This window comes from Pieris rapae, chromosome 17 (genome assembly GCF_905147795.1).
Source record: "Pieris rapae chromosome 17, ilPieRapa1.1, whole genome shotgun sequence".
In the NCBI taxonomy this organism is placed as follows: Eukaryota; Metazoa; Arthropoda; class Insecta; order Lepidoptera; family Pieridae; genus Pieris; species Pieris rapae.
Genome location: NC_059525.1, coordinates 9531960 through 9549940, shown reverse-complemented (window position 1 = coordinate 9549940; position 17981 = coordinate 9531960). Strand labels below are relative to the sequence as shown.

The 17981-nt window shown below is 32.2% G+C and overlaps 2 protein-coding genes and 1 long non-coding RNA gene across 3 annotated transcripts; 2 read left to right on the top strand and 1 right to left on the bottom strand.

Annotated features, from left to right (window-relative positions):
- The first annotated feature begins 89 nt into the window (after positions 1 to 89).
- LOC110997627 (macrophage mannose receptor 1) lies at positions 90 to 8624 on the top strand. Its single transcript, XM_022265872.2, has 7 exons — positions 90 to 229; positions 899 to 1012; positions 1968 to 2108; positions 2700 to 2894; positions 3134 to 3267; positions 4646 to 4766; positions 8259 to 8624. The coding sequence occupies exons 1-7, from the start codon at positions 178 to 180 to the stop codon at positions 8477 to 8479; spliced, it is 978 nt and encodes a 325-aa protein (XP_022121564.2). The 5' UTR covers positions 90 to 177; the 3' UTR covers positions 8480 to 8624.
- Positions 8625 to 9605: 981 nt separating this feature from the next.
- Positions 9606 to 12873, bottom strand: LOC110997640. The gene is made up of 5 exons (XM_022265885.2): positions 12571 to 12873; positions 11828 to 11957; positions 10860 to 10964; positions 10247 to 10346; positions 9606 to 9701 (listed from the first exon to the last, which is right to left on the bottom strand). The coding sequence occupies exons 1-5, from the start codon at positions 12817 to 12819 to the stop codon at positions 9635 to 9637; spliced, it is 651 nt and encodes a 216-aa protein (XP_022121577.2). The 5' UTR covers positions 12820 to 12873; the 3' UTR covers positions 9606 to 9634.
- A 1862-nt stretch (positions 12874 to 14735) lies between these two features.
- LOC123689922 lies at positions 14736 to 15640 on the top strand. The gene is made up of 2 exons (XR_006750787.1): positions 14736 to 14843; positions 15198 to 15640. It is a non-coding gene; the product is annotated as an uncharacterized LOC123689922 (long non-coding RNA).
- Positions 15641 to 17981: the final 2341 nt, after the last annotated feature.

Here is a 17981-nt window from a genome sequence, read left to right as displayed (position 1 = left end):
TATTGTCAGCTAAATCAATTCTGAATTTGCAAACGAGTCATGGTGTTGTGTGTTGGTAATTTGCACGATGTATGTATTTTCGCAATCATGTTGACAACATTGATAACTATATATCGTACGCAAAAGTAGATAAAAGAAACATAAATGTAGGTTCTCTGCGATCCTACATAAAACATAATGTACCGTTGCATAGTCCTCACGATTTTGCTGGCAGTCATCGCATCGATCGGTAACTAATTATGTTATTTAATATTAACACAAAAGTGTGTCTAAACTTTATACTTTGATCTTATAAGTTTCGCTTCAATTATTCCTTTATATCGCATAAAAATCCAGTAATGGTACAACATGGCTTTTTCTATCAGTTTTGTATTCCTTTGTTAAATTTATAGATTTTTACGATGCACTTCGTCAAGAAAAAACCGACACCTTGAAGTTAGCTATAGTCAACATTTTAGTTTTATTTTGTGATATTTACATAAACTTTAACTAGATTATGCGTTATAATAAAACTTTCAATGTATAAATACCTTTTTATCGTTAGTGTCGTGTTTTCTATAAAAGTAAAAAAAAATTATTGAAAAGATTTTAATCACGTTTTGATAAAGAAGTACAACTCCTTAACTCGTGTACAAAATGGTTTCCAAAGTATGAGCGTTAACAACACTGTTAATTTTGTATACAGTATGCTCTATCTATAAGAGCATACTGCAAAATATATACTTTTAAGCTACTCCTACAGAAGTAGGTACGTCAGTCCAGAAACGTAAGGTAAGGTTCGTATCCCAGCATTCGCTTTATCGTCTTATGGAACTGAATTAGCACTGTGTTGTTTCATCCTCTTCCAATTGACTTATATGAAAATATTAATACACATATTTCGGTACTATGATCGTAGATGCGAGGCGGTTCCGATGCGACTATGAATATTTTCCTAAAGCTGGAGGCTACCTGAAGCTGCACAGGATCCCCGCGAATTGGAGGGAAGCTCGGCTAAGATGTCACCTTGAAGGTACATTTTAGAAGCAATTTATAACCTAACTTTAACAGTATAAAAAAACTATACAATTTAATTTCCTACAAATACCTACTTCGGAAATTTTCTATTTAAAAGTGCGATAGTATATCTGTGATTAACTTAACTTAACTTCGGATATGTAAAATAAAACGTCGTTATATATAAATTGTCCTGACGGAATCCGGTATATTATAACTGTTTGCCAATTTAATACCGGTTAAAAATACCTTTGATAAGGCACTATGGGAATCTTCTGACGTTGTATTGTTATTTATCTCATTTGTTAAACGAATATTAAAATGCGAGACAGAGCAAAGGCTATGCAAAAAGTATTCCTAACTGTGAGTCTATTAAAGACGAAACTTGCTCTTGTCACGCTGAAAAGTCTCTTATATAACGCTTCATAAACTATAACGATTAAGATTCTCTTAAAAGTAATACCTATATGAATATAATTCATGAATCCTAGTGAAATAACCTGACAGAGGTTATTTGTGAGAAGTTACTTCTCCAGTGCAATGAGTCAACTCCCTTCCTAGTTGGAGTGCCATGCTGTTGTCCTCCATTCCACCACTGCACGGAGAGGATGACTATGTTCTAAAAAAATAAAAAATAAATTAATATTATACGACCCAAAAATCATAAGTATAAACTTGATAAATCTAATATTTCTTAGTTTTAGCAACTTTTCGATATTTAAATATTCGTTATTGTTTTGAAATCATTGAGGTATAAAAAGTACTCTATTATTATTGTATTAACTATAACGAGATAATTTATTTAAAATCTAAAGAATTAAAAGATCTATTTAAATAATAATAAAAAGTACTACGCTTATTTTTATTTAATTGTAAAGTGACTAACTAAAGGAATGTATTTTAATTCTGATATTTAGATGTTCCGATAAATATACCATAAGTAGGTATGTACAGTTGAAATAAAAATTCAGGAGCGAAAATTGCATCACCTCTATATGATGAGCTGAAGACTGCCATGGTGTCAATGATGCATGTAACTCCCAATCTCAAATCTGGGGTATTTCTGGGCATCCATGCAACATTCTCTAGAGGAGATTTTTTATCTGTGGAAGGTTAGTGTTTAGTATTCTTATGTATTATAAATAACAATGAATAAACACTAAATTTGAGAACTCTTTAAAGTAAACAATACATGTGTTTTAGCTCTTCAATAACAAGACGTATAGTTAATTTCATGACATAGTTAAAAGTTTAACGCTATATTAAAAGACCGTATGAGTTTTAACAAACGACATTAGAGTTGAGGGGCTCTGTATTATTTTCAAGGATATCTTAATATCTTAGTTGAATCCATTAACATAACGGTTAGCTGAAATCGCAAATAGGCAAGTAGCATTGTTCAGGTGAATTTACTAATGACAATATCACATCTCCGTATTAATTAGTTTGCTTTAACAGCACAGAATTCATTTAAAATTAAATATAATTAGTGTTGTAAATTTTATGAACTAAATTCTTGACGAGGTAATTAAAACTTACAAGCAAGAACTTAACGTTTGTTCGAAAGGGTAATCATGTCTACGACATTTGGAAATTTAGGAAAAAAAATCCGATAAATAAAGACCAATTCTATAGGGTCCATATTATACCAAATAAAACTTACCATTCCATAAGTTTTCTCAGTATAAAAAACTTACTTTCAGGAGTACCTCTCTCTCAAATTCCTCACACTTGGTTGGGTGGTGAGCCCAACAACTATAATAACAAAGAGAGCTGTCTTCTCATGACACAGAACGGGGAATTCGCTGATGTGAACTGCGAGAATACATATCCCTATTTCTGCTACAAGAAAATTTCTGATTCGCTTGTTGAGAACGAGTGCGGTTCGACAGATCCTGGTATGTACTTCCTTAATTTATTATTTTAATAAACCAAGCACAATATAGAAAAATACTCCTTGAATGTTTCCTTTTTAAAAGTAATTTCTGTTATCTGTAGGGATACATTTTTAATTATGGTATTTTGTTTTCAAGCGAAACAAAACTGTATCGGTGTAAGTTCTCGTTTCCATATAACTGATTTAAACATTCATCCATTTCATGTATTTACTTCGAATTAACTTATTTATTAATTGCAGAGTACGTATTGGATAGTCGTACAGGCAGCTGCTACAAGTTTCACACGGTTCCACGAACCTGGTCTAGAGCCTACATGGCCTGTGCTGCAGAAGGAGGGTACCTGGCTATCATGAACAGTGATACTGAAGCTCAGGTATTTCATTTAATGTTTAACAGAATTGCACTGGAACTGGGTATGAAAATTATAAATATATATATTTTTTGTTGGACCGTTTACTCGAACCACAAGATCCTCAACTACTCTTGATTTGTAGATAAGAAATACCTTTGTGAATCATAATTATTATAGTTTGAATTAGTGAAATCTCTGACAGACTCGCACTTCTATAGCTGGATGTGCAGGGCACCAAAATCTCTTTTATACATGTCTACGCCCTCACACAATTAGCAAAAAAGAAGAGCTTGAAACGTTTGCAAACTTGTATTAAGTCTTGCACATAATACATACATAGATGGGCGATATGCCAAAATAGGCCAACCTAGGACAGACGAGATACCAGGAGATATTTGGAGAAGGCTTTCACCTGCGGAGGTGGTAGATAGAAGAGGAAGTAGATATTACTTAGTATAGATAAAAAATAATAAGAAAAAGATTACTTTTTTTGCAATAATTAAAAAGTGATTTTCATTTTATTTTATATATTGCGATAGTAAGTATGAAGAACTTACTATCGCATTTTTCAAAATGATTATCACATAGTATAAAGTGCTGTAACTTTATTTGCTTCCTATTTATTAAGTTATATAATTATCATGGCACTCGATCCATACAATCAACTTGAAAACAAAGAAAACTGGTTACAAAAGAAAATAACGAATAAATTAAACAAATCTGTTCTATTATTTGTAATTTCATTTATTCTAATCTTTTCTATTTTTCTTGTCTATAATTTATTGCCAACTTTCACAAAGAAATGATCATTTAAAACTTCTTTGTCAATATAATATTTTCAATAATAAAATATTAAACTTTTATACGAATATTTTTAATGATTTTACTATACTAAAACCTTTAATTCGATTCAAGATTTGACAATTTCAGTGTTATGAAAAGTAATAGTGACGTTGCGAAATTATTCCATACGGAATAGGAATATTTCCGGATCGATTCCTCTGGTTTATAGTAGTATATCTAAAGAACTACTACTTTAATAGAAACTAAGTATATCAGGAAATTAATTAATATTATATTTCTGAACGGATAATTAAGTTAGGACGACTAAATTTAATTTTTTGAGATGTAACAATAAGAATTAAATAATAACAAAACAAATCTAATCAAAGTAAATAATGATTCTTAAAATTAATAGAAGGGATCTCAATTATTATACCAAAGCAACAGTAAAAATAAATGGTCAATTGAATTTATCCAAACATTTCCTGATAATCCCAGCATTTCCTGACAAAATATATTCTGTGATAGATCAACTCGTATAGACCTATATATATTTAGTTGCATTTTTTTTAATATAAGACAAATATTTTAATTATTTACTTAATGTAAATTCCAGGTGGCAAAAGAAATATTCGCTAAATACCCCGATAATAAGATTCTGGGTAACTTCCCGAAGGATGTAGCTTTCGTCGGCTTCCACGACTGGGGAGAGCACGGCGAATGGCTCACGATCAATAGTAAGTGTTTAAATATTAAAGACAATATATTATATTATTCCTCTTATTGGTAAACCTTATCAGTATTTTATTTATGGAGATTTAAAAAAGAATAAATTATCGTAAAGTATCAAGTATTAATTCCTTAAAACTTGACAAGAAGTTTTAAGGATTTATTATTGTCGCAAAAAGCTAATTAAATATATGAACGAGATACAAATTCCACGGTTATTTCTTGATTGATAAAGTCACATCTCATCTTAGCATAAAATATTTATGTCATAGAGATATCATCGTCACTCCATCGATGGACATCGTCATTAGCGGGCTTCGTGTAGGTAGAGTCTGAGCACAAAAAACACTAATAATTATAAAAGAGTATTTCATTTAGATTACTTTTATTATTACAAATAACAGTTTTACTTTAAATTATAACGAGCAGCGGATTCAAGGCACCGATCTCACTTTTAACCACAAATCACATAGACCCAACTCGGTCCAACGTCTCATCACCACCATATTCTACTGTATTCTTTTTTTTTTTTTTTTTTTTTTTTTTTTTTTTTTTTTAAGTTGAACTAAATCATGTATTAGAATTCCATTTGCGGTTGATTCAATTTGATAGATAATATTAATACAATTCACGAGTCTGTCTAATTACTAACATTTAGCAATTTATATGCAATTTAGTATTATCCTCTTATACATTATGAGCTGGAAAAAAAAAAAAAAAAAAAAAAAAAAAAGTATTTTATTGAATCACAAACATTAACATACATGTAAAATTGAGGTAGCCCCAGTAAGTTAAATAATACTTGTGATGGAGCAACCTCGCAACTTCCCTTAAATTATAGATTACAATGTTTGGACCAAAACAACTGAAATATGACTTGACAAACTTAGTTACAAAATATATTATTTTTCTATTTATTTATTTTTGAATTAAAAACTAACTAAATTAAACAAATAATAACGCACGGTCTTTGCGTGCGTGCGTGTGAGTGCGTGCATGTGTGTTTGTGTGTGTGTGTGTGTGTGTGTGTCTGTGTGAGTGTGTGTGTGTGCGTGCGTGTGTGTGTGTGTGTGTGTGTGTGTGTGTGTTTATCTGATTCTCGTCAAAATTAATTCTGTTTCTTCATATGTGATAGTTTTCAACCACCCAGTTACGGTATTCTTACAATTATATAATAACATCGGATATATATTTAATTTCTGATTCAGTTTATTATAGATGTAGGCAGCCTGTGTAGTATATTGACGTTGAGCAGAAACTGTGTGCACGCGTGGGGCGTATGCTACAATATCTTTACGTCTCTTCTTTAGTTTACCTGGACTAAATGGTAGTGTTTTGTGCATACGTAGGGTGATATGCAAAATGTATAATTTTCTAACGCTCAATAAGCCACTATTTCTGTAAAGGTCATCGGTAGAGTATCTATATGGTTTGTAGTTCATTACTTTAATAAGGGCCCTTTGAGATCTCTCTAAATCTAAAAACTTAGTTTTAGTTGCTCCTCCCCATACGGGAATGCAGTATATTATAATAGATTGAGCCAGGGCTAGATAAACTTTATTAAGCAATGACGCGGGCATGACGTAGCGTAAGTTTTTAAATATCCAAATAAGTTTTCTAACCCGGGCCATAATTATTTCGATGTGTAAGTGCCATGATAACCTTTGGTCCACTGTAACTCCAAGATATTTGGTAGAGTTGACACGTTCTATGGTCTGACAGCTACAATTCTGGGCAATCGGATCACCACACCTATGAATCCTAACTCCAAAGTCGTAACCCGGCTGAGATCTTTGATTCGCAGTAAAACATATAAAATTTGTTTTATTAACATTAAGTGAAAGTAAGTTGGTATTAAGCCAGCCAGCTACTTCAGCCAGACCTAGTTCAGCTGCGGATTTCACAGCCATCCAAGTCGCTCCCGTGTACACAATCGCGGTATCATCCGCGTATGAGTAGATCCGTCCGCCATTGCTCCGAATATTACAAAGGTCATTTATATATATCAGGAACAATGTCGGGCCAAGCACGCTTCCCTGCGGGACGCCATATTCCACGGTTTCTTCTTCACTTATCAAATTATTAATTTTAACTTGTTGTTTTCGACCTTGTAGATAACTTCTAAAAAGGGAGAGAGCTGTATCACGAATTCCTATGGCTTCCAGCCTGCGCAGAAGAATGGGAACGGAAACGGTATCAAATGCCTTTTTAAGGTCCAAGAATATTGTTACGCATTTAATACCTCTGTCTACATTATCAATTATGTCATTAGTAAGTGCAGTCACGGCATCTTGTGTAGACAGGCCCTTCCTAAATCCGTACTGTGTGTTGGATAAAATTTTGAATTTATTTAAGTAATTGACCAGTCTATTGTTCAGTAACTTTTCTAATATTTTAGAGATACATGGCAGTACGGATATAGGACGGTAGTTATTGACGTCGTTCAGGTCCCCACTCTTATGCACAGGCGTGATCAACGATCTCTTAAATACGGCTGGAAATATTCCTGTTTTGAAGCAGGAATTAGCCAGCTGGCTAATGAGCGGGACAATAAAGTCTCTGGACATTTTCAAAAACTTTGTGGGTATACCATCCCAACCAGGTGCGCTCCCAGAATCGAGACCCATGAGTATAGCATCCACCTCACGAGGACTAGTCTCAAGAAGAACAAACGAAGACACCCGAGAACAAATGTCTGTAGTTGTTGGGTTACCGAAGTTAAGTAAAATGTCCTCAGCTAAAGTTGACCCTATTTTAACAAAGAATTGGTTGATACGGTTTAGTGAGTCAAGCGGATTCGGAGTAATATTCAGTAGACAATTCTCAAGCAGAACTATCTCGCGATCCCTGAACGCACTGTCCAAAGTCAAGATGGCGCCTCAACCCACTCGAGGCATGTCCTCTGTACTGATTGGTCGTAACAATATTCGTATTTTTATTCGTTAAGTAAATTCTAAATTATGAAACAATAAAATAGTAATTAAATCGAATCAAATGAAATTATTAAAATAAATCTCAATTATTAACCAAAATAACAATAAAAATCAACGGTCAATTGACTCGATCAGAACATTTCTTGATAATCCGAGTATTTCCCGACATATATATCTAGTATATATATGTCGGGAAATAACTTTTTTATAATAATTTTTAGTATAAGGCTTTTTTATAATCGTTTCTATACTACGAATTGGTCATAAAAAAAAACAATCAGCCTTTAAAAAGATAACACCTGTGGTCTTGGCCTCCGATTCTGAGATCTGTTTTTTTTAATAAGTAGTTGATTCTTTTGTGCCTGTCGACTTTTTGGCTTTAAGGTTTGCCGGTTTTCTCGCCATGTTTTCATTCAGCGTGAGAGCGTAAAAATTAAAATGTGATCTGGTAAAATTACAACTCCAACCGATACAGTCCGACTCGCTTCTTTAATGTTCATATATTTTATCATAAATGAGGAAAATTTTGCGTGAAGAAACATCTGTAATTTTGTGTTATCATTCTAGGTCAAACCCTCCAGGAAGCCGGTTACAGCAACTTCGCGGATGGAGAACCCAATAATGCCACCACAGGAGAATTTTGTGGAGCTATCTACAGGAATGGCAGGTTCAATGATCTGTTGTGTGAGAACCGATATGTTTTCCTCTGTGAGAAGGACCCTGAAAGCTTTATGTGCGAACAAGAGGAAGAGGAACAAATTATCGATCAGAATATGCACCGTGTTTAATTATAATGAATGAAATTGACAAAAATCTTTTTCATATTTGGGTTCACAATTATTGCCGTAACAATTTCAAGTGAGGATTGAAAGATCTTGTAAAATTTAATGATGTAAAATAAACCGCTTTTAAAATAAAATTTGACCGATTCGATTCATTGTATTTTTTTTTAATTTCGTTAATTTTAAACGCAGTTACGGCGCTCCAAAATTGACAGCTTTCGTCAATGGTCATGACAACCCGGTCAAAACAACATTCTTACCTTACTTATATGATCTCTCATTTATTTTAAACAAATTACTTTATTTCTTTTATATTCCTACAATTGGTATACCTTATTGGTTTCTCTAGTATGCCTATTCCACAGTCAACTTGCTGATGAGCATTTGAACCCGATACTTCCAGATCTGCAGTTGATTATGTTAATAACTATATGTTTTACAATTTTAAATAAACTAAAATTAAATTTCTCACTTATTGCATGTAGTTTAAGCTGACCTCGAAAATATGAATATAATACAAAGTTATGGTAACATCTGGTACACCAGCTTTTCCCCAGTTTCTAAACTAGTTTTGGTTTGTTGTTTCTGATGTGCAATTTTGCAAATGTTTTTATTACAAACTGTTCACAAACAAGGACCAGTCTTATACAATTACGTGCCATATTATTCTCTACAAGTAAACTATGCTCAACATCATTTGTTTCTCTTTATAGAAAAACGCCACCCGTGGACACTCTTAATAACAAAGGGTTTGAGTAGTCGGCCTTTTAAGAATTCGTACGCTGTTTTCTTGAAGGAAAACGAATTGGTTCAACAATACTTTTAAGACCTAGCTTACTTGGTTTATTATAGTATAGTATAATACGAGCGTATATTATATAAAAATACAGGTTTTATAAGGAAAGTGTCTAAGCACGTGCTTTTCAATTTAGGTAATTAGTGATAGACAATATACATAAGTTTCAGATTTTAAATTTTTGGTTCGATTAGGAAATATTAAATCCTAAAACACAAACGAATTTTGATTCAACTTATTTATTTAAGAAAGAAAAGTACATCTAAAATACAACTTAGTACATTATATTTTATAATGAAATCTAAAAACATTTAAGAATTAAAATTAAGTATAATACTGGAAAACAGATAAGACTAAATACTTTTTTAAAAAACTTTTTTACGTCTTTTGCTCGTGGGTAATGTTTGTGAATGTCCTGGTGGATTCATATATCTGCAAAGATTTCTCCTTATATATATCTAAATTAGTAGGAAATGCCTGATTAATTAGAAACAGGACTGATTCAAATTATGACAAGTGTAACAGTGGGCCTAATTCTACCATAATTTATTTATTTTGCAATTTTTTAGCTAATATAAATTATATAAAAACTAACAAATACATATATATATATATATATGCCAAATATACCAAAGATGGAATAATTATAAGGTTTAAACATTTACAAAATAAAAAAAAAATTCAATACAAGTAATCTAATCTAATAATAAATAAGTAATCGGAATATGTAATAAATTTATATAATAAGCATAAATAATACATCCAAGTAATACCTAATTCGGCTGTGTGTAATCGTATATAAAGTTGTGTATGTATGGCCTATAATGCAGGTAATTTTGTCTTATGGAATTCTTTCTTACGCTAGCTATATCAAGCAGTTATCACATAACGTAACTAATACTTATTAGTATTTTAATTATATACTCAATGCCCTTTATTAATTGGAATACTTTGTAAATATTTATACGACGCCACACCTGGGATGTGCTGCATTCCAATCATCAAGTTTCAAGCACAATTTCTTAAGCGCGCCTCGAGATGGGTACTTCGTATTATGCTTTCCATCACCATTTAGATCTGGAGATCAGATTTAATCAAATCATATTAATAATGTCTTAAAAGATAAGATTGTTCTCTTGAAAGAAAAACTTGAGGTTATTTTATTGCATTTGACTTGTAAGAACTTCCGACGTTCAAATTTTGTGGCACAAGTGATGTAACCAATTTGTAAAGTGTAGTGCTTGAGACAGCTGCTACAAGAACTACACTTTATTATTTTCACGTGGAAATTTAATGGAAATAATATTACGTAAAGCTTGTCTTAAATAAGTATTCGAATACATTTTTTATTTAACTAGGTGGAACACGCTCAAGCGAACGCCACTGAAAATTGCAATAAAACGTTTCAATCATCAAGATGGTAGAGTTATATGGAAAGCCTATATAATATTATGATATTTTCCAAAAAATCATAATATACGGATTTATTAAATTATCGAAATTATCAATATGTTCACGAGTATTTTATAATTGCCATTACAATTGTTTATACAATACTTATAACATCAGTTTTTAATTTGAGTAACTAACCTTTCTCTTGAATAATGGCAGTAGAGTCTTTTGCGGAATACTGGCGAAGGCCAAACGCACAATAGGACTGCGGAAGTTTGCTTTCATATGCACGGTCAATGAGCCCTATGCATTCAAATATTCAATAAAACTTTTTGTATAGTTATTACAAATATTTAAATGATTCTAATCCTTGGGATAGATGATGCCAGAGACTAGAACAGTTAGTTTGGGCCGCAGAAGCAAAAAAAGAAAAAAAAAATTAATAATAGTAGAAGGAAAAGTAAAAATTAACAGTTTAAGTATATAAGTCTTGTGAAGATTTGCGTTTAAAAGTATATAGTAAATAAAAAAAGAAGAATAATTGTTTCTAAAACTATTTACTATTAGACATAGATACATAAATAGTTTTTGGCGGAATAGTTAAGAAGTTCTTTGTTACTAGTTTCCAAAACGGAAGCGGAATAGCGAAACCATACAGCAAACTACAAAAACCTACTGCACTTATTTTTTACTCAACTTGTCGTAGTGTCAGTAAGGTTTCCTTATTTAAGAGTTCTATTACCAAACAGGGTGTAATGCACACACAACGTATTTTTTTTTAATATCAAGTGTCGTATAATGTATGTTTAATTTCTTTTAATCTATTAATGTACTTAATTGCTATAATTAAATTTAAAAATTTTTGTTAATCAATGTATACTGTTTTGGTTTTGTACATTGTCAAAGTATTTTCTTTTATAAGATCGATTCTCGTATCAATTCTCGTATTTGTTCGTTTTATTTGTGTAGTACCTGAGTAAACTTTATACTTTAACAAAGTGTTATTTTTAGCTCAAGGGGCTATATACTTAAGTTTACATAACTTCAATGAATTTAGATTTGATTTGATGTTTAACTAGATTAAATACCTACTCATTCAATCTTGCTTTAAATTATTACAATAATACTTAATCAATTATTAAAAATTAATTGAATCATAATTCTACCTCTGTTCTCGACCAATTCAAGCATTGAGACTGCTGTCTTTTCTTTGTCTTCTTTATATATTGCAATCTCCTTTTTCATTGCGTAGCTACTGCTAGGCGTGGACATATTTTTATCAAAAACATTGTAGTCCTATTAAACGAAAAAATGTTAATAAATCTGTGTAAATATTTACATTTATAACTTACTAAAACAATATTATATGGAATAAGTGATACCTATATCGTATATTCCATAATAATAATATATTTTTTTATTATTTACTAATAAAATATAATCGATCAATAAATGCGTTATATTAATGGAGTAGTAATAAATAACTATCTCTCAACGAATTATGGAAACTCGATATCCAGGCGAGGGACTACCGGCAGAAATGGAAAACTCTTGCGTAGAATCAAAGAAAACATCGCAATAAAGTCGTAATTTCCTAGATACACACGTGCCAAGTAAAGGCTTAAGGCGGCGCCTGTCTAAGGGTTGCGTACACAAGTGGCGAATATGCTGCGAATGTGCATTTTTGTTCGTGCGCCCTTCCTGCGCCACCCGCGCGCAAACTAAGAAAGTAAACGTAAGAGTAAGCTGTAAGTGCGAAAATTGAGTACGTGCAGATCGCGCCTTTTACGAGTCTTGTATGAGCTGCACTAAAGAGGCGCACCAAACCATTGCCGTGATTTCAAGCGCGCAGCAAACGGCTCGCTAGCTGCACATTCTCCAGGCATATTAACAAGTAAAACATATTTACAGGACAAGTCCCTAAGTTCTGCAGATCTGGATTTCTTTCAACGAACTGCCAAAAAGCGACACACTTTTGTTGAATAAAGTCTTGATCCAAAGCTTCGTCTGGTTTGAAATCTAGAACAATCCGCTGCGACAGGAGGGGTTCCCCGCAATTGCTATCAGAGAAAAGATCTCCCGATGCCTGAGTTACCGATGTCTGTATTGAGCACGCCGGTACGATTCCACAAAGAGACACTTGATTTTCGAGGTTCATGTTCTAAGGAACTTTAATAAACTTAAAATAATTAAAAATTAATTATTCCTTTCAAAAAACACTGTCAAAGCGAAAGAGAAAAAGTCAAGGAGTTTTATTTTCGCACTGAAAAAGGTTATATTGAAAATTTATAAAGAATAAATATTCACTATTAGATATTTTTAGCGCAGTTTGGAATATGTAGCTACAACACTCAATAGATTCAAACACGTAGGTTTTTACACACTTTTTACTTTTAAAATTTACTGAGGGTAACACGTCATGGGTACACGGGTTGTAACAAACCCGTTCAACATGAAGTCTCCAAACAAAAGTGAACAACGATATTTTTTTTAATGGATTCTCGCTTTTGGCCTTAAGAGCCTTTACAGCTCAGCGCGGGCTGTTTGGCGAGCTTAGCTCAGCTTGAATGGGTGGGGTTCCCGCGACTCGCGCAAGGGCGTCTCCTGTGAGACTCGAACCTCGGCTTGGGCCATCGCTGGGGCGTCAATCGCCTGAAGGGCTGGACGGAAGCTCACTATAGTGAGCGAAGTACGAAATAAAGGTCCTCGCCTTCCCCGGTGAAGGCGGTTTTTACCCTAGTCTGATGCTTATTGCTACTGTTATTATTTTTGGCCGCGCGGACGGCTGAGTCAACGACCGTTTTGCTTCTCCTTATATAGGTTTCTGTTCCAAGATGGCATCAGTCAGCTAACTTATTTATTTATTTATATGGAAACAAAACATCTTTACAATAAAAACAAAGTTAAAAAATAAAACATTGGATGTATCCACAAAAGGTTTCACTAATAAAGGAAATCAAATAAAAGGAAACAAAATAAATAACAATACATATAATGACATTCCGTTACAGACTATAATGTCTTTAATTACGTAGTGATAATATACTTACGCTTTGTTTGTTTAGCAAATTGAGATAATTATTTATATGGGAACAGTTAAGTTTATGGCATTAAAATATCTACCTACTATGATTAGGTAAATTCAAAGACCCAATACGGAAGGGTTTGAAGCACAGAAATAAGAATTTTATATCAGCAGGTGATTCAATTGTGAAGTAATGGGTACAAAGTAAATCTGCTATGTGTTAATGATAAAAAGCATTCGACATATACAAAATATTGAAGTAGTGCATAATCTATCTATATTTATCTTAAGATCTGAAAAAGTTTCGGATAAAATGAAGTATAATGCATCTTAAAACCCCAGAAGAATAATAATCATAAGGCAACGTCAACAAATAGTATGACAAAATTAAGATGTCACTAACGGAAAGCTTATAAGCCGTGCAAACTACAAATTGCTGTAAAAAGGTCATATTTTCTCAAAATATACAGCGAAGAAAACCCAAAAAACGAACATATAAATATATTCATAAGTGATACAATAGAACAGAAAAAATTTTAGATGACAAGTACTAGAGTTTTACTAAGTAAAAAAAAATCGATTTCTGAAGATTTTCAGCTTATAAGTTATCAATAGATTCAATAAAAATAGATCAAATTGTAATATAGATAAAACTGAAAACCAAATTGTATTGTACAAATTAAGCGATAAAAATCAGAAAAAAATTGTTTGGAACTACCATGTAATCCTAAACCAGGCTTTTTAAAAGGTTATGGAAAAGAAAAATGTCCAAAAAAACAAACATAATTAAAAAATAGTAGTGAATTTCAGAGACCAATGCAAATGGAAGAATTTGGCAGAGGCTTTCACTCCATTAGAGGTCGTGTGAATATAATAAAATAAACTTCATGTCACTTAAATTATACTACTCCAATAAAGGCTTTTTTATGTGTATAATAAAATCTTTGTTTCGAATTTGAAATGTCACCGAATCTTCCTAGTCTGTGCATGACACTAATATATAATTTTTTTTATTATATTTTAATTAATTGATAGTGTAAAGAATGTAATTCAAATACACAAAACATTTAATTTAAGTATTATTAAAGTAAAAATGAATCCAAAACTACCTAGAAACTCTGAAAATGAGCCTCATAATTCTCAAGAAGCCAAGATAAGTAAGAGTACAAGTAGAATTTAAATCCAAAGTCATTAAATAAGTCACTAACAAAATGTCTTAAAGAAAGTTATGTTTGTCAGGCTAACGATATCACATTTGTTGCACATTGGTATATAATTAACAAGTTTTATCAAAATCTCTGATAGCTCCCGAAACAAAGAATGCTTCGCCGAATTTTCAAAACTCGGGCCCTCGACGCGCTTGGTTGTTTTTTCACTTAAGCAATCAATGCCCGATATTTTCCCGCCTCACTACTCGAGAAAAAACCATAAATATAAATATTAATTATGATAAATATAGCAACGTATTCATTGTAAAATTTTAGAAACCCTAACTCATTATGGCCTTTCAGATACAACAACGCAATTGAGATACGTAATTGAAAATAAGGATGGATTCAGTTTTACTGATACAGATTGTGGGGAACCTCAAGAATGTCAACGGATTATTATAGATTTTTCACCAAATGAGAGTGACAGTCCCGCTTCACGCCAGAAATGCAAGGATTTTTGGGATTTCATCAATAAAAACCCTCATTTAGATACATTTTTAACTGAACATAACTCAAAGGCAGTGGAATAATTATATACGGATCATATCTGAGTGTCAACTAAATAACTTTAAGCTCTGTAACAATTGTTACGGGCACATTATAAAAAATAACACAGCTTTTAAAAATATGAATAAAGTAGATATGAAAATCTCTGCCCTTTCGATAATATGCTTAATGTGGTTACAATCCTTAATAGTTTAATAGTTTTGTCCAACATCCACAAATATATGGATCCAATCTTATATGTATTTTCTTAACATTTTGGCATATACTTTAATATCGGTCTCTATAGAACTTATAAAGTTCAGCACATTAAAAAAATGCAAAATAAAATAACGATACAACATTAAAACCCATTGGTATGCCAGTGTACAATGACACTTGGAAAATCTTAGCAATTCTGTAGCTCATTTAAAATGGTAAAGCTCGACTATCACGTTCAAGCGAAATAGTTTTCAAATAGAAAATATTTACGGTTGAAATTTAAATGATACAATTCATGCTTTTGAAAGGTTTCGAGTTAATAGTGTCTAAAATATGCAGAAGCTATCTTCCTTCTATAGTTCTATATGTCAGACATTATGTTGTAAAAGAACACTATGTCATTTAATTTTTAGAAGTGCAACGCCGTGCAATATCATAGACATCTTACAGGTTGTAAAATGACAATGTGACAAAGTAGTGCGTAGTGCAAAAAATTGTCAGTAGTGCGATCGATCGTTGAGTAGTAGAATTGCTCTCTGATCGGCACCTGCGCCGGCGGCCGTGCTTACTGACGGTGTTTAAATATATAGTAAAATGTCGGACGGTAGTGACACCAATTTTGCAATTAATCGCGTTGAATATGGAACTGGCATAGACTGGAAGCACCTGATTTTCACATACAAAAATAATATTTATTAATGAACCTAAAGTAGGAAAATATGTTTATAAGAAATTTCTTTTGAGGATATTTGTTTAATAAAATTTGGTCTTAATTAACCTTAAAAATGTAACGTATAGAATTTTACTTTTGTTCTTCTTTAAAAACCGTAAGAATATCGAGTATACTTATACTTGACTAGCGACCCGCCCCGGCTTCGCACGGGTGCAATGCTGATACTAAATACACTACAGAAAATCTGTGAACGTTGTATATACAAATGTGGGTTATCCATAAGAGATAGACCATCAGGGACTTTTCTGTAGACCTTTTTAATGTGTACAATACTTAGTACATTATTTTGATAAAACTCGTAGGGTTCAGCCTGCGTTTGCAATGTAAGCGGAAAAAATATAATTATTTACGACATCACATTAGAAACCTCAAAAATAACAGTACTTCTCCACTATTTGATGTTATTATACATATAAACCTTCCTCTTGAATCACTCTATCTATTAAAAAAACCGCATCAAAATCCGTTGCGTAGTTTCAAAGATTTAAGCATACAAAGGGACATAGTGCAGACAATTTTCCGCAGTTCAGAAAGTTCGCAAGAAGATTGATTCGTGCGTTTAATTATAAATGCGAAAAGTTCTCTTTATTGATAAGAGTCAATCAACGCATAACTTGGAAAATTATTTACGTATTTATATCAGTGGAAAGGATATAAATACCGATGGATTAGTTTCCCAAATTCCAGCTCAAATGTCTCATTGATTACGGTGTATTTAAATTTCGTAATTTAACGATTTAACCATAGTGTACCGTGTTTTTTTTCGAGTATCTTCGTTTATTTTCATTTACCTTCGTTTATTTTTGTGTATTTTCGTTTATCTTCGTTTATTTTCGAGTATCTTCGTTTATTTTCGTTTATTTCTGTGTATTTTCGTTTACCTTCGTTAATTTTCGTGCATTTTCATGCATTTTCGTTTATTTTCGTGTATTTTCGTTTACTTTCGTTTATTTTCGGGTATTTTAGTTTGTCTTTATTTTTCGATTACTTTCGAGTATCTTACCTTCGTTTATTTTCGTGTATTTTCGTTTCTCTTCGTTTATTTTCGTTTATTTTCGTGTATTTTCGTTTACTTTCGTTTATTATCGTTTATTTTCGTGTATTTTCGTTTACCTTCGTTAATTTTCGTGCATTTTCGTTTATCTTCGTTTATTTTCGTTTACTTTCGTTTATTTTCGTTTGTCTTTATTATTCGATTACTTTCGAGTATCTTCGTTTATCTTCTTGGTTAAGGATTAATGCTGTGTTGGTTAAAATCGCTTCGAAAATTAGCCATTATTTGTCGTAAACAGTAAATGACAAAAAAGTTATTGTGGGTTATCCATAAGAGATAGACATATACCATCATGGACTTTTCTGTAGACCTTTTCAATGTGTACAATACTTAGTACATTATTTTGATAAAACTCGTAGGGTTCAGCCTGCGTTTGCAATGTAAGCGGAAAAAATGTAATTATTTACGACATCACATTAGGAATCTCAAAAATAACAGTACTTCTCCACTATTTATCCATTGGATGTTATTATCCATATAAACCTTCCACTTGAATCACTCCTCTTCACTCTATCTATAAAAAAAAACCGCATCAAAATCCGTTGCTTAGTTTCAAAGATTTAAGCATACAGAGGGACATAGGGACAGAGAA

Excerpts from the sequence above, each read along its gene's own strand:
- LOC110997627 (XM_022265872.2), top strand. The coding sequence starts at position 178 with ATGTACCGTTGCATAGTCCTCACGATTTTGCTGGCAGTCATCGCATCG. Across the intron at positions 230-898 it reads GGCAGTCATCGCATCGATCG|ATGCGAGGCGGTTCCGATGC; the intron begins GTAACTAATTAT and ends CTATGATCGTAG. Across the intron at positions 1,013-1,967 it reads GCTAAGATGTCACCTTGAAG|GAGCGAAAATTGCATCACCT; the intron begins GTACATTTTAGA and ends ATAAAAATTCAG.
- LOC110997640 (XM_022265885.2), bottom strand. The coding sequence starts at position 12,819 with ATGAACCTCGAAAATCAAGTGTCTCTTTGTGGAATCGTACCGGCGTGC. Across the intron at positions 10,965-11,827 it reads TGAATTGGTCGAGAACAGAG|GGCTCATTGACCGTGCATAT; the intron begins GTAGAATTATGA and ends TTGAATGCATAG. Across the intron at positions 9,702-10,246 it reads TGGAATGCAGCACATCCCAG|ATATATGAATCCACCAGGAC; the intron begins GTGTGGCGTCGT and ends AAATCTTTGCAG.